Here is a 22,283-nt window from a genome sequence, read left to right as displayed (position 1 = left end):
ATCAAGCATGGGTGCAATACTCTTTTTTTTAATATATTTATTTATTTATTTATTTATGGCTGCATTGGGTCTTCATTGTTGCGCATGGGCTTTCTCTAGTTGCGGCCAGCGGGAGCTACTCTTCGTTGCGGTGCGCGGGATTCTTGTTGCAGTGGCTTCTCTTGTTGCAGAGCGCGGGCTTCAGTAGTTGTGGCTTGCAGGCTCTAGAGCGTAGACTCAGTAGTTGTGGTGCATGGGCTTAGTTGCTCTGCGGCACGTGGGATCTTCGTGGACCAGGGCTTGAACCCGTGTCCCCTGCATTGGCAGGCGGATTCTTAACCGCTGTGCCACCAGGAAAGCCCAAGGGCAATATTCTAAGACTTTAAAATCCACATATAAATGGGTCAGAATTGAGATTATACACCAAAGAGCAAAATGAGACCAGAAACTTTGGGATAATAACAAAAAGCTTTGTACCCATCTCTCAGAGTATATCTGATTTAAAAACGTACTGGCAACACAACAGAAAAGTTGACAGTAGTTTTTTCAAATGCTGTAGTGTTCAGAAAACCAGCTAGAATGTATTACGCAAAATCAGAACCCAGTGGCTAGCTTCATAAAAACCATCACAGAAAAAACAAATTGTCAGGGAAGAGTAATTTTCTTGGTTCATCAATGATATATGAAAAGGCCACTGTGGGCTTCCCTAGTACAACAGTGGTTATGAACCCGCCTGCCAATGGAGGGGACACAAGTTCGAGCCCTGGTCTGGGAAGATCCCACATGCTGCAAAGCAACTAAGCCCATGCACCACAACTACTGAGCCTGTGCTCTAGAACCCACGAGCCACAACTACGGAAGCCTGTGCACCTAGAGACTGTGCTCTGCAACAAGAGAAGCCACCGCAGGGAGAAGCCCGTGCACCGCAACGAAGAGTAGCTCCTGCTCACCACAACTAGAGAAAGCCCGCGTGCAGCAATGAAGACCCAATGCAGCCAAAAATAAAATAAAATTAAAAAAAAAAAAAAAGAAGGCCATTGCAAAAATTCACCTATACATTTCAACTACCTTTAACACCATTTCCTTTATCTCTTCTTATATCTCTTCTTATATCCAAAAATCAAGGCGGTGCAAATTAAGGCTGGAAACCGTTCTGGAATTTATACTACTGAGTTCTGGTTAAAATCCTTTCTTTGTAGTCAGACAAACCTGGATTCAACTTCTGATTCCATTATTTCCTGATTTCATAACCATGGCAAGCCTATTTTCCAAAAGAGGAATCTAAAGTAAACAGTACCTCACGCATAGGGTTGTTGTGAAGATTAAATGAGGTGATGCACACGGTGCATTTAGGACAATGCCTAGAGTATGGCAAGCACATAAATGTTAACTACTGTTATTATCATTATTCTACACTCATAAAATGGGATTTATCTATAGGTTATTTTGAACCAAATGGTTTTCCACCCTAAAATTCTTTTTACCTTCTACCAACATGCTGATTATTTTACAACAGTAATTTTTATCTGGGGACCATGGCTTTGACTGCAGGGGATAAAACCAGAACATGATCATGAAACATGGATTTATAGGCTATTTTTCTGGAATCATTAAGAACTAGAAACCGTATCGAAATTCAGTTTCTTTCATAAACAGGATAGAGCTCCAGAGTTATCAACAAGTTTAACAAGCCCATAGACTTCATATTTAAAAACAAATAAAGCTTTTAGAAACTCCTTGACTGCCTAATACTTAAAATTACATGAGCTACCTGAAAATTTGTAGGTGTGTTTTTCTTTTTTTACTTTAAAATTATACCAACCTCCCTGAGATAGAGTCTTCTCCTTCTCTTCATCTTCTGCAATCATTTCTGCCATCTCAAGGAGATCAGCTTCAAAAGGATGTGAGGGAAGTTTTTCCTTAATGTCTTCAATACTCTCGGTGACTTTATCTTCATTATCCATTGAGGATGGAATAAGCATAGGGACAGGCATCTGAAAGACCAAGGATAGACTGAAGAGTTTCTTGGTCGACCATCAAAACTATTATTTGTGAGATCATTTAAATATAAAAATTATTAATAAACAAATTCAAGATATTTCAATTGCTAATGATTAAAATAGTCTTGCTAGTTTGTTTTAATAAGACTGCAGCCATTTAAATAGAAATTCAGTAAGTGCTTTTCTGGACACTTAACAAAACGTGTCTCTGAATCATCTAAAAGAATAATTAAGTAATGAATTTTTGTTTTGTTTTTGACTATATTTCTTGCTTAATATTTTCACACAAGTGTTTCTCTTAAGAATTCAGTACCGAGAAAATATATATTTCCAATAAAAAATGAATACATTTTTCTTTAACGAAAAGTCAGAATCCTGTAAATCATAGTATTCCTCTTTTCATTCTTGCTACAATCTAGGATTCTAACAGTCACACACCATTTCTGATCTTTTTCTATGTTAATGGTCTTTTGTGTTTAAAATGTTTTTAAAAAGCTAAATCATAACCTCCTCTGACAAGGTAGGGTACAAATAGAAGCAGTCCTTTATATATTCCATATTTAAGTAATATAACAGTATGATTAATAGCCAACCAGAGTCAGGTATATTTTACCAACAAGTAAAAAGTTTTTTTATGGACCTGTCAAATCTTAATTGAGAAAAATGCATACTAAATTAGCCTTAACCTCTAAATGATTACTCACTGGAACTGGAATTCCAAATGGGACTGGGGCATACTGAGTATAAAGATGAAGAGGTATAGGTACGAACACTGGTACTGGAACTGGCACCACAATAACCTGGGGCTGAGTTGGAGTGTCTTCTAATGGAAGAAAAAAAAAAACCCACAAAAAAACAAAGAGGGTTAGAAACGACATTTTTTTTTTAATTTATTTATTTATTTATTTATTTATTTATTTATGGCTGTGTTGGGTCTTCGTTTCTGTGCGAGGGCTTTCTCTAGTTGTGGCAAGTGGGGGCCACTCTTCATTGCGGTGCACGGGCCTCTCACTGTCGCGGCCTCTCTTGTTGCGGGAACACAGGCTCCAGACGCGCAGGCTCAGCAGTTGTGGCTCACGGGCTTAGTTGCTCCGCGGCATGTGGGATCTTCCCAGACCAGGGCTCGAACCCGTGTCCCCTGCATTGGCAGGCGGATTCTTAACCACTGCGTCACCAGGGAAGCCCAGAAACGACATTTTAATTTAAAAATTTTTTTTAGGCATATGAAGACTTATAATTCAAAAGAAGTGTAATTTTAATTAAAAAAATTTTTTAAAGCATGTGGACATTTACAGTTCAAGACAAGTATCTATGAAGGACTTCCCTGATGGCACAGTGGTAAGACTCTGTGCTCCCAATGCAGGGGGCCTGGGTTTTATCCCTGGTCAGGAAACTGGATCCCACATGCATGCTGCAACTAAGACCTGGTACAACCAAATAAATAAAATTAAATTAAAAAAAAAGAAGTATCTATGATACTAGGAATTCACAGAAAGGAGAAATAGCAAGGCTTGAGTATAACAGCACTAAAAAAAGTCGGCAACACAATAATTATCAATGATACGAGGATAAGATGAATGAAGGATATAATTTGGATGGATGAATGGAACAGTTATCTTAGAAGAAAGGTATAGAAAACTTAACATGAATAAGTAGTGTATGTTAAAGAGGAGACTGAATAGGTAGAAGGGCCATTTTTGTGAGGCTATAATACACATTTAAAATCATTAGACAGTGGGGAACTACTACATATTGGTTAGCACAAAGTAATGTGATGAAAATGGCTTTAAAAAGATTAATTTGGCTGCCATCTTCACGTGGAATAAAAAGTATACAAAGTGGGAGGCAACTACAATATATAGAGCTAAGATGATGAGGGCCTGAACTAGGGTGGTTATGATACCTACAGGAAAAAAAAATCGTATACACAGCAGAGGTTCTAAGATATTTTAAAAAAAAGGAAACAGAACTTTGGGAACTAACTTAAACATGAGTAGGGAAAAAGTGGGAAGGATGGAGGTAGAAGTCATTCAATTATTTAACAAGTATCTACAGAGTCTTTTCTGTAGGCCATAAAAATATGTTAGATAACTGTAAAATCATTAATGTAAGAGAAAGGTAATGCTAGTAAAAAGAAGTGAAAAGCTGACAATTTGACTAGGGTTAGAAGTGGGAAATAATATGGGATCAATTTTACCATGAAGCAGTGGACATAAAAAAAAAGTTATCTGATTAGAGATGTCTGATAACCAAGCTACATAATGCTAAATTGTCACTGTTTTGGGATTGACATGTACACACTGCTATATTTAAAACAGATAATGAGGACCTACTGTAAAAAAAATGATAAATAAAAAAAATATTAAAAAAAATAAATTTTTTATAAAGTCACTATTGATACAAAACAATACAGGACTAAGTCATCTACAGCCTTGCTACTCAACATGACCCCTGGATCAGCAGCCCTGACATTACCCGGGAACCTAAAAGATGCAAAACCACAGCACCACTAAATCAGAATCCACTCAGAAACATTCCCAAATAATTCATACGCATATTAATGTTTGAGAAGTACTGGCCTAGAGGATAACCTTCCAGATCTAAGAATCTAGGATTCCTTCCCACTTTAAAAATTCTGAGATTTTCAGATGGCAGCATGCCAGAGACCCATTCCCTAGGGAAACAAGCAAAGCTGGTGAAAACCTAAAAAATAACCATTTAAATTCTTTGGAAATTGTCCTAAAGGCATACAGCAAATGGAGAAATATTTATTCAAGAAAATCTACTAAATACAGTTAAGAACAGTAGGCATCTATGACTTTTGATCTACTACCTGCTCCACATCCCTGCCTCAGCCAGCTCAGTATGATAGAAACTCCACTCTGGAATGGGTGGGACCAGAAAGAATGGGCTCCTCTTCCTTCAGCTCCCATCAAGGGTTACTGTATCTCACCAGGAGGGACAGGCCACCGTCATTTCTTATCCCCTCAAACTCCAGGTTAAAGAGGTTAATTTCCTAGTGAGTACAGCTACCACCCACAAAGAGAAAACCTACTACAGGAATAGCAGGCCAAGAAAACTAGGGTCCGAACTACCTTCACCCCAGATCACTTGTAGGGCAGAGATTCCATGCTAGGAGAGGCAAGCTGAGAAGATCAGAAGCTGACACCATGCCCATCATTCAGAAAAGTAGTAGCTCAAAGAGGGTAGAGGCAGTTCATAAGAAAAGAAAGCCCTAAAGCTCTCCCCAAAGGAACTGACGTGATTTGAAATAGAGTGTGGAAAAGTTCAAACTTAAGGGTGCTCTGGAAAACAATAGTTCCTCTTAACTAAGACCCTGTTTATATAATTCCAAAGTCTATGCTTACCCCATAACACTACACTATCACAAATAAGGAAATTAAATGAAGCATTCAGAGTATGGTATTATCAACTACCTTCTCTTTGCCATAACTTGTTAAGTTGATGAAAATACCTAACCCACAGGGACATCGTGAGAACTCAATTGGGCAGCGAATATAAGCAACCAAACACAACACCTATGAAATAGAAGGCACTTAATTAATGTAACCAAATCCCACATTACTTTCCCCTAGGAAAAATTAAATGAAGAAAAGCACAAGGAACAAACCTGTCTGGCATTCTTTGTTTTGGGTATGTGGTTTGCAAGAAGTGGCCTTGGTCTGCGTGATGGGTTTGCACAATAAAGCTTTATTCTTCAAAAGTCTTGGAGGCTGGGAAGGTGGCAGTTTGAGGGCATCTGTTTGTGTACTTGCCTAGTAAAAAAATAAGTCAGAAACCAAAAGCTTATCATTAATTACAAGAAACATTATAAATATTATATTTCAAAATATTATAATTTCAAAAGAAATACTATATTGGAATTACTTGGAAGACACAGAATATAAATATTCAACTAAATATGTAAGGAATATAATATTCCTGAAATATCAATAGCAATAAAGGAATATTTTGATAACTATATATTGACCCTGAATATATCTAATTACCAGTTCTGTTTACCAAGAAAAATGCTGTTTGTATTGTGACATACTGTTGATCAATAACAATGGTGGTTGAGCTTAAAATGAGAACTGTTGTTTCTTGACTGAGTTAAGTCTTAAAAGAATTAGTTTCAAGATAACTAGAAATAATAGGATCACTTATGATCATTTAAGTAACCTGAAAAAAGATGACATGAAAATTATCCCAGAGACCAGGAAACTCTTAAAAAATGCCACTGTTCTAGTCATAAGTTTTTCTCATTATTTATTTTTTTCTTATTTTAAGAGACAAAGCACACAAATATTGAATTTAAAAAAAAAAAAAAGAATGCTTATTTACAGCACAATCTGCACTGAGTGGGAAATAAACTATATTTTATAAGTACTTTATTTACAATCTGACTACGTTACAAAATGCCCCCCAAACCTTTTATGCCTGAATTCTGTACAATTTACTTTAATTCTGTACAATTAAAAAATAACAAAAACAAAAACCTTCAGTAACTATTATATAGTTACTATTATAGAGATACCAAGCATTCAAAGAAATTAAAGTACATACAAGTACATAAAAGACCTAACTAAATAACCAGAAAATCCTGTTCCTGAACTCATGAAATTTGTTTTATATAACAAACAAAAAATAAAGAAGGGAAAATGAGCTTAGACATATTCATACTGCATAAAAAGGGAAAAGACAGTGGCAATACCAATAAAAATAATAAAACTTACATCCCCAATGATTTTCGCTGTTACTGTTGGAACTGCACCTGATATAAATAAAAACATAAAATGTAGGATCTTATTATTTAAACATTAGTATTAAAAGCTGATATTTGGAAAATAAACACAAAGTTTCTTAATAAAAACATGTATTATCTTACTTTAATTCAGGGGAAGAGCAACAGCTAAAGCCTAATATGAGAAAAAGAGATCTGGAAACTACAAAAACACTGTTTAATGCCATAGCAGCACATAGTGAGCCACCGTTCCTAACATGAATGCGACAAACACATGAAAATGAACACTGACAAAAAAAGGTAGAGAAGCCCTATATTCAACCTCAAAAAGGCTAGATAAATGCTTTCAAATCAAGTCATACCTTGTAAGACACTGTTAGAATTCACTGTGGGCTGAGCAGCAGGAGCACTTGCTAATGACACTACATTAGCTATAACTGGAGTTGAATCTTTTCTTTGAGATGGGGGCCCTGCTGAAGCAGCTGGCACCATGGAAATACTTGCTGATTAAAATAAACAAAAATAAGAAAATCTCATGTAATTTATATGCACATACACAGAACATTTCAAGGAGGTTAAACAAAGCTTTTAGGTTAGAGTAAATTCTGTTGGAGCCAAGTGTCACTTCAGGATTAACTGGATTTTTTTCTGTTTTTTAATTAGTGAACCTTAAAAGTATTCCATGTACTTTCTCTTGCGTAACTATGCATGTGGTATATTTAAAAGGCTATGTGATTTAGATTCTATGTTCTTTCTCTCAAATCCTTTTCTAAGGAAGTCAAGATGTATATCTTCAATTATAAAACATTAACTGCTATTCTTTCCCATAAAGTTCTTACAGAGTTTATTTGACTCAACGTGCTCAGGGAAAACTAAAAGAACTCATTTTTACAGGGCATTAATCTAAGGTGTTAAACAAAAAGAGATCTAAATGTTAACGTCATTTGAATAGAATGAAATTTACGTTTCATGAAATTATTGACAACTATTTAAAGTTCTCAACTTGTAGAACAGTAGTTAGTCCCTGGCATTGACCAAAGACTAAAGTTTAATTTTACCTGCATTATTTTGTGAAGGTGGGTCACACATACTTTGCTGATTACAGAACATCAAGATACAAAGCAGGTTACAGAAATGTTTCATTTCTCCCCGCCATTTCAAGGACTCACTGAGCTTACCCTGTCGCTTACAACCATCACATTTGGCCATCTGAAAAAGAAACAGAAGATAGTAAAGAAGTAAAAAACAAACTGTCTATGGTCTGATGGAATAAAAGCAGGCCACAGGTACAAGTGAGGAAATTTACTTAGAATTTAGATCACAAAAATGAAGGTTAACTATCCTGGGGGGAGGGGCAATATAGAGGTAGGGGACTAAGAGGTACAAACAATTATGTATAAAATAAGTTATAAGGATATATTGTACAACACAGGGAATACAGTCAATATTTTATAATAACTATAAATGAAGTATAACCTTTAAAAAATGTGAATCACTATATTGTACACCTGTTAACTTATATAATATCGTACCTCAACTATAATTCAGTTTTTTAAAAAATGAAGGTTAACGATCCTAAATTTGGAAATAATTACTTATCTATCAACTATTTTATACAACATTAAAAAAGGTCACATTATAGACGCCAATAAATAGTAATTTTTAAAAAAGTGAAATGGAAATAGACCGATCTTCCTTAAAGATGTCAGAACACAATTCATTTTAGTTAATAAATGAATAAAATTATAATTTTAAATATTTTAATGTTTTAAGACTGATATGTCTTCTACAAGGAAATTAAAAACAAAAGTAATGTAACTTCAGTGACATTAAAGTCCTTTTTAAATCTTATATTAATACTAGAGGAGAACAGAATACATTTAATACTTAAAAGTTTTAAATCATTAATTGCCCTTCAAACTATTTGAAAGAAAAAAAGAAGGGAAAAATATGCCCTGACTTGAAAAACCCAGGAATGTGAATTATATTTACCTGATAGAATAGAACTGTATATTTGGACATGCACTCTTCACAACAAAACTCTTCTACTTTCCCCCCTAAATTATTCTGTACCAATTTGGGAGATGTCTGTAAACAATAACTGCACATTTTACAGTGATTTCCCCAGCGTTTTGCCAAGTCATGTTTATAAAGCAATTTGCAACCTAAAAAAATCAGAGAAGATAAAATTAACATTAGGGAGAAATAATAAGTATCTACATCTTTAATTTAAATGCCCTACGACAAAGTTTGCACATTTGGGTTCTCACCAATTAGTAGATCAACAGATCAATTTAGAGGATTAATACTATCATTTTCTTTTTTTAAACAAAGTAAGACAGCAGAGCAAATACTACAGTGCATCATATATAGTAAAAGTCAGTTTTGTTTCATGAAACTTTTGTTTTATTTGGGTATGTGAACATACACTGGGTCACAATGTAAAATGTATGTCTGGTTTGTGTTGTGGTCAAAAGATTTGAAAGCCACTAGTCTAGGAGGCTAATCCTGCATGGTTTTAGAGTAAAACAAAACATTCTAACCTTATAGTCATCTAAGTAAGGAAGACAGTGATTCACATATTCAGATCATTTATATTCAGAAACATAATGGATGTTTAAAACAATAGAAGTATTATCTTAGGATGCTACCAAAATTTAAGCAGTTCCCTTTAGAAATAAATACAAGAACTAAAGGATCCCTATCAACCTAATAACTAACATTAAATGTTTTTCACATCACCACCATTTTTTGCTATACACATTGAGGAGATTTTTCTTCATTTTAACATCTATATAATATGAAGAATTAGATCAGAAAAGAGCAAACCAAGTGTAAACAAAACAAAAAGGTTTTGGTGTTATACACAAAGGATAAAATAAACTTACATAGTGACAGCTTAAATCATCAACTACTTTTGAAACAACGAACATGCTCAGTAGGTAAGATAATCTTCTATCTTTACCTTCACTACAGAATGACTTGTCAGCACCTGAGAATCGCACAGTCTCCTTTACAATTTTCTCAATTTTACAATATTCACACATTGCCATTACATTATTTATTTTCTTATATTCATCAGAACAATTTTTGCCACAGAACTGAAACATTTTACCCTGCAAAGAAATAATCATTAAGTACTAATTAAACATTTGGTTTATCTTGTGGAAATCTTTATCCCTCTTATTTTCAAAACAAATAGTGTAATTCTGAAAGGTGAAAAGCCAAAAATAAGTTTACAGATTGACCAGTTTATACTCAAACCCTCTATCATGCTCCTATACTCTACCTTATAATCAAGAAGTTCTGGTTTTGTGGCAAAGAGACGGTTACAGTGCTGACACTTGAGTTTTACAACACTTCGTGCAAACCCAACATGTTGGGATTGGGCAGCAAGACGCTGGAGACCAGCTGCAGCAGAGCTACTGATGGAGGTGGGAGAAACAGCAGAGGTGTTACTGCCTCCTGCTGACACTGTTGAACCTGTAGGGATGCTTACAATTACTTGGCCCTGAGACAAGGGCACCACTGAAGAATTCATTCCTGCTGGTTTGTTGAACAAATTCTGAAAGAAGAAACAAGCAAAAAGATCAATCTACTCATTTGTTCAAACAAGAAGGTACTGAATACCTACCTATGTCAAGCACAGTTCTAGGCACTTAACATACATTTGTGAAAAGGCAAACATCCCTGCCTTTGAGCAGCTTATAGCTGAATGGGGGGAGTGATATTTATATTAAAAAATGAAATAATTTAGTAATATTCTTTAAAAATAATATCCTCCCAATAGATAATCTAGGTAATAATAGTACCATTTAATTTCACAGAAGGCAATTAAATAACATGCCTCCAAAAATAGGATGGACCAAAGAACCCAAGTTTAACAAGACTGAGATAGAAATTTAGGCAATCCAGGCACTTAGTAACCACCTAATAAGTTTACTTTACTATCACAGGCAACTAACTGGAGAAAAGGAAGAGTCCTGAAGCCATACCTGGAAAGCTACCACACAACTGTAGCTGCAGAAGTTGCGAATACTTCCATCTGACATGGCTAGGTGATACTGAGGGATTGCTGAGGTTTTACAACTGTTACACTGAACTTGTACACCTTAGCAAATCAAAATAAAAGCTAATGAGTAATACATACAAATGTACACAAATGTATGAGAAAATAAGTATTATATGATACATGAAAATTCAAGGGCCAAGTCAAGTTGCAGGAACTGAAATTAAACTTAGTTACCTCACATATAGACAAAAACTAACAACGTTAAAAATATTTGTTTATTTAAAAGTTGTCACAGTCTACGCCCTGAAACTAAAAAATAAATGAATCTTGAAATAAATCAGGTGTAGATAAAGAAAATACATTTAAAAAGCCATAAATTCTTTTGGTAAGAAAGAATGCACAAATAGGTAAGCAACTAAATAAACATAAAATAAGCAATCAAGATAATAGGTGATATTTTTACAACACAGATCTGAAGTATTTTAAATTTGTGTTAAAAATCAACTAAATTTGGACAAAAATCTGTGCTATAACAACAAAGCAATAACATAATTTATTCAACTATTATATTTATAAAGTTTATGAAACCAGTATTACCTGCAGAAGTAACCATTTTAACTCTGTAAGCAGATAAGCAATTAACAGAACAGAAAAGCTCTGTCTTTCCCAAGCTATTGGTGTTTTCAATCATTTCTGCTGAGGATCTCAATGATTTGCAAAGCGCACATGGTGTAATTTTGGCTGATTTCTATTAAGAGAATAAAATAACATTCATTTTTACCAAATTACAAGTAAAAGCATAATTCTTTGAAATGTTTATACTTAACACTGTTGAAATATTTTAAATTAGTGGCTTCCAAACTTTTATGATTACAATCCTCAGTAAGAAATAAATTTTACAAAGTGACCCAGTAACACATACTTCTGAGGTTTTGTGTTTGTGTATTAAACATGTATGTATATAAAACTGAAAGGTTTTATAAAACAATATATATCATGATAACATGTGATGCACTTTGATATTTTTCCACTCTACTCTACTTCATTAAAAAATATGTTGGGCGCAACCTAGCAATTAATTTTGGGATCTATTAATTTGTTATAACTATAGTTTTAAACACACTATTTTAGCCTTCCCCCAAGATAAGGGTACGGGGTTAAGTACAAAATACTATGTATAAAATAAATAAGCTGCAAGAATATATTGTACAAAACCTCCAAACAAACAAAAAAACCCACTATTTAAAAAATTACACAACAGAGAATTCATGTTCTTACACTATTCAAAGAATTGGAAGAACTTCCCACAAAAGGTGCTATATATAGCAATGAAATGTGAATCCAAGGAAATTAATAAACTTACTAGAAAATTCACACTCAAATATTCTACCACTAATAATAACAAAGCACAGGGACTTCCCTGATGGTCCAGTGGTTAAGACTCCGCGTTTCCACTTCAGGGAGCGTGGGTTCGATCCCTGGTCAGGGAACTAAGATCCCGCATGCCGCGTGGTGCGGCCAAAACAAATAATAACAACAACAACAAAGCACACTCTAAGCAATAAAGTGGGAGGAAACTTTGCATGTCCTAAGTGTCCAAATATAAGTAACGAAAGAGTCTGTTATCTTAAATTTCCACTCAGTGATTTAGTAGCAAATAATGCTAAATACTATTAACGTGTCATACATTCAGGATAACTTATAAGGTATATCCAGCACCCATTATGAGAATTTCAAGATCTCTATGTCCTCTTCAAGGATAAGTCTGTTAGACTTACTATTAAAATAAATACATATTCAAGTGAGCATATTCCTACATTCTGGAATCTCTTCTGTATCTCCAACCCTATTTCTCCTTTCCTCCTCCATCAGGACTGCAAACACAAACTTCATTTATAAGAATTAGGTCAAGAGTTATCTCTGAAACTATCAAGTAGAACTGACCTTGCTTCCACTGTACTCCTCTACATCCCATAACACTTCTATCATAACATCTCTACATACTTATATCTCCCCCAGGGAACATGTAGCTCTTCAAAACAGGAATCACATCTAATGTTTGTTGAATAAATTTTATATAAGGAAGAAAAGAAAAGTAGCAGAAATGACCATCTTCAATGTTCCAGGTTCTATACTAGGTGCTTTCTCATTCTTACTTCATATAATCCTAAAAACATCCCAGTGACATTGCTAGTATATACCCATTTACAGATAAGAAAATGGACTCAGGGAGTTTAACTGCTTTCCCCAAGGTAAAATTCTATTTGAATAGGAAGTCTGGGAATCAAACCAAGATCTGCTTTACTTCTAAATCCACGTTCTTTCTCTAAACCACAGTACACACTAATATGTGAAAATTTTAATAGGTATTGCCTAAATTAAAAGTAATAAATTTAAAATTAAGATATTTCAAACTACTTCTCTTATGGAATGTACACCACCTTTCAATGGACTGAATCAAAGTAACTTTTAGAACGTGATACAATATCAGGAAAACTGTCCTTTGTACAAGAATAAAGCTAATGAAGATATTGGGTTTTTTCCCCCCTTTGAGAACAAAAACAAGGTGTTTCTAAGGAAGAAATAAATAGTAACTAACACTAATCCCTTTTAATGTGCCTGTGTATTAACAAGAAATAAACTGAAACACTAGAATGTTTAAAATTACAAAATCATTGCAAAGTTTTAAGGACATTTAAGAGAAATTTCCAAATCAACATTATTAAATTCACCAATTTTGGTAAACTGTATAAAAATTTACTATTCTAAGAAAAAGAAGATCAGCAAATGCAGTGAAACAGGAAAACACTGTAAAACTGAAAATGTAAAAAGTTTTTACTATTCCTTTGGGCTTACCAATTTTAAAATTGAACTTTTGATCAAAATTTACTAACAAAATATAAATCTAGTATAAATAAAACTGCCAACATTGTTAATTTTTGGAGAAATGCAAATCAAAACCACAATGAGGTACCACCTCACACCAGTCAGAATGGCCATCATTAAAAAGTCTACAAATAACAAATGCCAGAGAGGGTATGAGAAAAGGGAACCCTCCTACACTGTTGGTAGGAATGTAAATTGGTGCAACCACTGTGGAAAACAGTATGGAGGTTCCTCAGAAAACTAAAAGTAGAATTACCACATGATACAGCAATCCCACTCCTGGGCATATATTCAAACAAAACTGTAATTCAAAAAGATACATGCACCCCTAGGTTCACAGCAGCACTATTAACAATAGCCAAGACATGGAAACAACCTAAATGTCCATCAACAGATGAATGGATAAAGAAGATGTGGTACATATATACAATGGAATACTACTCAGCCATAAAAAAGAACGAAATAATGCCATTTGCAGCAACATGGATGCAACTAGAGATTATCACACTAAGTGAAGTAAGTCAAAAAGAGAAAGACAAATACCATATGATATCACTTATATGTGGAATCTAAAATCTGACACAAATGAACCTATCTATGAAACAGAAACAGAATGAGGGACACAGAGAATAGACTGGTGATTGCCAAGGGGGATGGGAGTGGGAGAGGGATGCATTGGGAGTTTGGGATTAGCAGAAGCAAAGATTAGAAGGTATACACCAAAATGATGGGACTGGGTAACTCTGGGAGATGCCTAATTTTTTCTTCTTTGTGCTCTTCTGCATTTTCAAAATCTTGTTCAAAAACATTAATCATATTTTAAATAAAATAATCCATACCTTAAAAACATGTATTGATATTTCAAATGCATTAAGAGAAATACAGTCTGCCCTCTGTATCCCTGGGTCCCACATCTGCAGATTTAACCAAATGCAGATCGAAAATATTCCAGGAAAAAAATTCCAGAAAATTCCAAAAAGGAAAAGAATTTGCTGCACACTGGCAACTATTTACATGGCATTTACATTGTATTAGGTATTATAAATAATCTAGAGATGATTTAAAGTATGCAGGAGAATGTGTGTAGGTTATATACAATTACTACACCATTTTCTATAAGGGACTTGAGCACTCTCAGATTTTGGTATCCTCAGGGTTCCTGGAACCAATTCCCCATGGATACTGAGGTACAACTGTATACGGTACTTATAAAACTCTATAACAAGAGTTTTTAACACACATGCATTTGACAAATACTATTTACATGTAAAAAATATTAATTAAGCTAATAATAAGAACTTAATATTTTTGTGACATTTTCATAAATAATTTCTACCAAAAAAATTTAGATCCTTCTGAAATGAACAAAGACGTCAGGATTAAATATGGTCATGTACCTGCTTATATGCTGTGACACACGTGGAACTACAAAACTTCTTAGCCTGTCCCTCTATCTGGAGCATGTGGCATTGTCCAGAGCCACTGTAGCAGTAACCCCCACAGTTTTCACAACAGTTCATAGTGAGGTTGTTAGCAGAGCGAAACTTAGAAAAGCAGGCATCACTGCAAAGTTTATGTACCACATTCTGGTAATTAACTTCATGTCGAATCTAGGAATTATAAAGTAATAACTTAGAAACAACAAGCAAAGACCATCAAAAGCTGTCCTTTAAGCACAAATATCAGACTCCTTCCCCCACTAAAGTAAAAAGATAACTTACAACAGCATTCTTCTGACACATGCTGCATTTGGTTGAAATGCTATTCGTATTTATGGTAACAACAGGTTTTCTTTTCAGTTCATATGTTGACAAACATGACTGACTACAAAAATCTTTACTAGTGGTGGTATTTTCAAACTGGGCACTGATCACATCCTTTGGATTTAAAATGTCTCTAAAAATGACAACAAAGATAAAATAAGCCATAGTATAATTCATTTTTTTCCTTTTTGTCAACTAAAAATATCAAATAAAACAAAGGCATTTAAAAGTGTAGGGAAAGGGCACTGGTATTTAAATCCGAAAACCTGGGTTTTCTTGAATAAAGTGATAAATCACTTTGATCCTCAAGCTCTGTTGTATAAAATGAAACTAACACACGGCTTAGTTCATAGAACTGTTGTGAGGATTAGTACACTATGTTTCAAGATTAAAAAGATATACATCAAACATTTATCATTCACTATCTCTAGTAGGTAGGATTATAGAAGATTTTCATTTTCTTCCTTAGGCTCTCCTATATGTTCAAAAATACTCTTTAACATTACACTTGAAAAATTTTAAAGCCACTACCTTTTAAAAGTAGGAATACATTTCAAACTACACAGTGCATATTCTAGCATGATTATGTAAAATTGAACATTTCCAGATCTAAATAATTCAATTTGTAAGCATTAGCAGTAAAAGACAATGAAGATTAAAACCCTAAGGATTAAGACTCCCTACCACTCCACCCCTTATCCCACTCCCAAATTACTCTTCCTACATAATAGTTTATCACTTAAGTACAAACCATTTTAAAAACCAATTTTAAAAATACCTTGATGAAATTCTGTAAACAATGTCTCTCTCCCATAAGTATACACTCACATAATATTTAGTAAATAAACTGTTATATTCACTCTTACATTTTAAACAGATTATACTAATATAGTACTTTTCAGAAAAGATTACAAGTATCTCTGCTTCAATTAAAGGTAATAGTAAATATAATGGGACCCATCACAAGGAGCACCTGATATTGTACTATGCTGTAATACACAGCATCATACCTCATCTTCAATACTTAGTAGCTTGAGAGTGCTCTATTATCTGCATTCTTTTTTTTTGGCCTTCCTAGCTACTTTTTATTGGGTTTTAATCTATTTCATTTATAAGGGTATTTAATGAGCAGTTACCTTGAGCCAGGGACTAGCCCAACCCTATGTCAAGATATGGTACAAGCCCTCAAGGAGCTCACAGTATACTGGGACAAATAGACAAATGATATATAAAATACCATAAAAGAAGCATTCTTAATATAAAAAAGTAAAATAATTTTGAAAAACATATTTATATACATAAAATGTACTACAGAAATAGAAATGAAGAAACAATTATTTCAGATAAGATGTGACATGAAAAGCTACCCAAATGGTGATATTTTAGCTGGACCTTAAATAGATGTTTTCTAGAAGGCTAAGGAAATAAAAGTTGGAGAACAGCATGGATCAAGGCAATAGAATCATAAAAGTAGCTACTTCTTCTCACTACTCTCAGTATGCTTAACATCCAACTGAATTACATTTTATTGTAACAGATTACATCTTATCAGAATGAGAAGGAGCAATCTCATTTCAGATAGTAAAAATTCAGATGGTACAGACAATCCTGAAACAGTTACCTCTCTTACTGCCATTATATCAAGAAAACTGATCTTTCTAACAGTATTAACAAAAGTACCCTCCAAGTTACCTCTTTTAAAGTGTAGGATTTGAAACTGATTTTTTTAAAACAAATTGTTAGGTCCCTATTACTAATGAAATCTAAAAATCAAATGATGATTAGCCAAAACATATTCAGAGTTTAGGTTAAATTCAAGATGCTAAGAGATTTGGTTAATAAAAGATTAACAAAAATAAAATTGTTACTCCAAACAGCTAAGGAGTTTCTTTCAACCTAAGTGCTGCTGCTATATTTCTAGTGGTCTACAAATACAGCAGTAGTTACCAGGAAGGAAATCTTTTCTATCTCCACCTATTCAAATTAAAGTAAAAATCCTTCTTATAGGGACTGACTTACAAATTAAACCTGTTTGACTACATGGACTATCTAGGGGGGAAAATGCATGTGCCAGAACTACCCAGCTATGTGACACTGAGCAAATCATTTAACTTCTTTGAGTCTAATTTCCTTACATTCAAGGCACAATCCAAATCAATAATTTTATAATCAGATAAACCAGACTATCCCAAACTGTTGTAATGACTGTGTGAATAAGAGAGAAAAAAGGGAAGGAAAGGAAAAGTGGTGAAAAGGAGATGAAAGAGTAGTACAGAAAATGAAATGGAATACAAAGAAAAACAAGACTGATAAATGGTTGAGAACTGAGCAACAAGAGAAAAAGGTATTCTGTAAGAAGAGAAGAGGGGGAAATTAAAAAAGACAGAAAATGAAAAAGAAAAGCTGAGGTGATAGGCAGGCAAGGAGTACCTGAAAGAAGAACAGAAAGGGGAGAATGGAAAAGAACAAGATATAAAAAAGAAAGATAACAGAATAAGTGAATGAAGAGGTAGAACAGTTAAAAGTCAAAGAACAACAGGTTAAAATTTATGGATAAGACCAAACATTACAAAAGAAGAAAATTTAATCTTAAAAATAATTAAATTACATAAGATCAGACAGAGCTAAGATATGACATGCAGGTATAAATGACCATCTCCAGACAAAGCGAGGCAAACACCAGAGACCAAAGAGATAGAGTAAATTTAGATGAGAAGAACAACATGTATGGACAAGAATTAAAAAACACAGAAAGAGGGCACACATTTTAAAACTTCCATGAGTTTCCTATGGTCATTTTGAAATTCACTGTTAAATCTTTGCACTAAGTATCTATGACTATTATTATGAAAGGAGAAATACTGCTGAAATTTTAGAAAGCGCTGATTGCTAAAGTAAGAATTAAATAAAGAAACATAAAAGGAAGTTATTACGTGAAATTATTTCATAGCAAAATAGGAAAACAAAAAACCTTATAAAAATTATAATTTTCTAGTTGATTTGATCTTAGAAATGATGAATATACTGGAATATAGAAATTAGATATGTCATCTATAAGTACTCTTTTTTAAAGCATGTTTCATAATTCAAACAGAAGTCTATTTTTACTAAATTAAACTTGAAACATAAAGGGATGCAAATATAACTTCTAGAAAATCTTCTAACCATACTCAAATTTCTTTTAGAAGTTTCTTTCTATATTTTTTCCAATTGAACCAGAAGAGGGAGCATCTTTTCCCTTTCTAGACAGAGAAAGGGCAGCATCCATGTGAGGTACTCTAAGTACAAATACCGACTAATAAATCATGGTTTGAGTAGCTTAATAATAGAAGCCAAAATATTTCAGAACAAGAGCATTATTCATCTTTTTCTGACTTATTTAAACAGTGTCTAATGACCACTTTGCAAAATTAGCCAAAATTAGTTCATATTCCTCAAATATATCAGGATGATTTTATTAGGATCTAAGGTCATAATTTTTTGTTGTTAAACACTGAAATACAACCTCTGAGATACCTGAGATACTGAGAAAATAAAAATACATACACTGGAATCCAATTAAATTTAAGATGAAAAGTATTAAATGAATTCCAACTACCTAATAGAAAACATTACATAAACATTAAATATTTGTTGCATTTAAGCATCTATTGCCTACAGTTACAAGATAAAATATTGTGGTCATGTAATACCCCTAAATGGTGTAGTTTTTGTTTTATAAAGCATCTCAACTAACAAGGATGGTAAAGTACATTTCAAAAGCACCTCTTATTATATAAAAGGCACATTACTTAAAGTTAAAAGAAAACTGAGCACCTAGCATCCAGAAAGACTAAAAGCAGCAACAACATGTTCGTAGTAAACAATGTGATATTTCTCAAAAAACACAGAAAGGTAGAAAATTAAACAATATACAGATAAGAACAAAGTATCTTGAAAGAAAGAAAGCAAAGACAATAATTTAGAATTCTGCTATACTTTGAGCAACTTGAACAAGTTTTCTTAGTGGGAGGAGGCGGTGGGCGGGCAGGTGGAACTGTATATCCAGTGAGGCACAGTGTAGAGCAGAATAGCTGAGTAGACCCTTTCCTCTGATAAGCAGTTTGCCCCTTCTGGAGGATTTTTTTACAACCAGAACAGGAAACTCGAACAGCTGTGGCTGGAACTGAAGGAAGCATTTTATTCATGCCAGATGATGCCAGTGAAGGCTGAAAGCCAGTAGTCAACTGTGGAGCTTTAAAAAAAAAAATTGAAAAAAAAAAAAGTTTTACTTTTTACCATGAATTTTAAGTAGGCATCCTTTCTTTCTCTTCTAGAGCTAGTCTTGAAACCCAACACTAATTATGCAATACACAATTAAAGCCATTCTAAACTGCCTAGTTTACTAATATAAGTAGATACTTCCTCTCACTCATACTGGTCAGAATAAATAAACATGATTCATTCATTCAGTTCTGCTTCTTACCAAGAGGACTGCCACTGACTGAAAACACAGCACTAATTTTCAGTTCCCCTTCTTGAGTTTTTTGCTGTTGGCCATGACTATACTCCTTTTAAAAAGAAAAATAAATAAATATGTAAAGAAAAAATAAATACAATGTATCTAAAGAAATCCAGATATTCAAGACATTTTACTATGGCTATATAGGGGTGGAAAATGTTTACTACATTAACATTAATAAGAAATAATAGCAAGCAAACTATAATTACAATAAGGGTATAACATGTTTATACATGCTGAGAGTTGAGGTAAAAAATGACAGTAGCTATCTAGCCTATAGCACTACCAGATAGTCACAAATTATTTTTTTAATTCTTAATATTATTACAGTATTTTAAGTTGCTGTTTATCTATTATAAAAGTAATACACACTTACTATACAAAATTTAGACAAGTAGAAATGAGAAAAAAATTCTAATCATATTTCCATTACCCCAAAACAACCACTGTTACTCTTTTGTTATATTTCTTTCCAGTCTTTTCCCCTGCCGTATGTGTTTCTTCACACAGTTGTAGTTATACTGAATATAGCATTCTTATAAAATGATTTTTTGGTCACGTTAATCAACTAAACATTTGCATATTATCACATATTACTCCAAAATAACTTCTAGTGGCTAAATATCAGTGTTTCTAAGGTTGGAGTCCAAGAATCCCTGAGGTCTGTAAAGGTACTCCAGGCAGTCTGAGAATTCTAAAAAAATATTTTAAAAGTCTGAGTTTTTATTTCAATAATTTTTTTAGTGAATGTTAAGTATATTTTTAGTCATGAATAACCACAAATAACTGAGTTATACAACAAGTTTTTAGTGCTGTTGTTAGCTTTTACAATTATATTATTGCATTGTGAAACCCCTAAGTGGTAGACTTAACTTTTTATTTTAATTCACTGTTTATCACACTGAAACTTGCAAAACCCCGAAAGACGTCTTATTCTTGGAACCCTCAGGCAACTCCAACATACCCCCTTTTTTTGTGATAAGAGGTGTCTGTACATTACTGGAATTCGAGAAATACTGATATATATTATTTAATAGACATATCAGATTACATAAGGATGAGACTGGGGTGAGGTGAGGCACTTGCCTCAGGCACAAATTAAGGCACCAAAAAGCTCAGTAATATTTTTAAAATGCCATAGTCCATGATAAACAAAATACCAAAACTTTAAATAAGACAGGATCAGTATTACTAATTTTTCCCTTGGCCTCAGTCTCCAATTTGATAGCCCTTTATGGCATTGAAATTACATAACCACAACCCAGTGTTGGTTCACTTGTTTCCACACATTTGCTTTAATCGGTAATGCCATGATGAACATCTCTGTGAATACTCATACACTCATATTTAGGATTATCTCCTAAGGAAAGAATCTTAAAGTGGAATTACTAGGTAAATAAGTACATAGTAAAGGTTCTTGATGCACAATGACAGATTGTTTTTTAAAACCTTAATTTTATTTATTCTAGCAATTTGTGATAAAAGCCACTTAAAAGTCTCTTCCCATTCTTGTTTTAATTTCCAATTTTTTAAATATCCATTTATAAAAAAAGCATTATAAGGTAACAAGATTAACCTCCGATAGCATCTGTTATCAACATTTCCTCAATATGTACTATGAGATAAATTTTACATACTTAAGTTTCCATTTTTATGCCAAAAAATTGACGGTTTTTACCATTGCGATTCCTTCTATTTCTTACAAAGTTCTACTTCCACAATAAAATGCTAAGAAAGTTTTCATTGTTTATAATACAGTCCTTTAATCCAGAGGTCAGCAAACTTTATCTGCAAAGGGCCAGATACTAAATATTTTTGACTTTTCAGGCCATGCTATCACAACTACTCAACTCTGCCCTGGTAGAGCAAAAGTACCCATAGATAATATGTAAATGAATGAATGTGGCAATGATCCAATAAAACTATAAAAACAGTATGCAGAAAAACAAAACAGAAACAAAGAGGGCAGGCTGGATTTGGCCCACTGCTGAAAGATAATTTGCCAACTCCTGCTTTAATCCATCTGTGATTTATCGATATTTATTTTGATATATAATGAACATTTTTTTCCTTTCTTTGAATAGCTGATGAATTCCTTCCACTTACCATTAACATATCAACTTCCTCTAAAAATATCTTTTTTATGGCAATCTATTCTGCATCACTATCAGGCTGACTACTCTTATGATATCACACTATCCTAATGAAAATAATTGTGAGATGTTTAATCATTTAATAGTTCACCACATCTCTAATTTTTAGAACATACATGTAACATAATGTGTGTGTGCATGCCTATTTATTTTTCTTCAAAACATAAGAAACCATTGATATTTTCATAATTGTATCAAAACTGTATCTTAATTTAGGAATAACTAATATATTAAAAAAAAGTCTC

The 22,283-nt window shown here is 33.5% G+C and overlaps 1 protein-coding gene across 7 annotated transcripts in view; it reads right to left on the bottom strand.

Moving 5' to 3' along the window:
• Window positions 1-22,283, bottom strand: part of ZMYM4 (zinc finger MYM-type containing 4) — a 180,207-nt gene that overhangs the window by 33,024 nt on the left and 124,900 nt on the right. For 6 of the 7 annotated variants that reach the window (XR_005021216.1, XM_036863374.1, XM_036863344.1 and 3 more), the window contains 15 exons: window positions 19,850-19,934; window positions 19,363-19,618; window positions 15,343-15,517; window positions 15,019-15,231; window positions 11,333-11,483; window positions 10,719-10,834; window positions 10,013-10,288; window positions 9,689-9,839; window positions 8,716-8,888; window positions 7,782-7,932; window positions 7,086-7,226; window positions 6,716-6,753; window positions 5,611-5,755; window positions 2,684-2,802; window positions 1,802-1,973 (listed from right to left, as the gene is read on the bottom strand). Coding sequence is in view for 6 of the 7 variants with exons in the window: in XM_036863374.1 (XP_036719269.1) it covers window positions 1,802-1,973; window positions 2,684-2,802; window positions 5,611-5,755; window positions 6,716-6,753; window positions 7,086-7,226; window positions 7,782-7,932; window positions 8,716-8,888; window positions 9,689-9,839; window positions 10,013-10,288; window positions 10,719-10,834; window positions 11,333-11,483; window positions 15,019-15,231; window positions 15,343-15,517; window positions 19,363-19,618; window positions 19,850-19,934 (2,362 nt within the window). In the remaining variant the exon portion in view is untranslated. The remainder of the gene's footprint in view (window positions 1-1,801; window positions 1,974-2,683; window positions 2,803-5,610; window positions 5,756-6,715; window positions 6,754-7,085; window positions 7,227-7,781; window positions 7,933-8,715; window positions 8,889-9,688; window positions 9,840-10,012; window positions 10,289-10,718; window positions 10,835-11,332; window positions 11,484-15,018; window positions 15,232-15,342; window positions 15,518-19,362; window positions 19,619-19,849; window positions 19,935-22,283) is intronic. The other variant, XM_036863364.1, reaches the window with a different exon arrangement.

The sequence above is a fragment of the Balaenoptera musculus genome, chromosome 1, assembly GCF_009873245.2.
Source record: "Balaenoptera musculus isolate JJ_BM4_2016_0621 chromosome 1, mBalMus1.pri.v3, whole genome shotgun sequence".
Lineage (NCBI taxonomy): Eukaryota > Metazoa > Chordata > Mammalia > Artiodactyla > Balaenopteridae > Balaenoptera > Balaenoptera musculus.
This window is presented reverse-complemented; position numbering and strand designations above follow the sequence as displayed.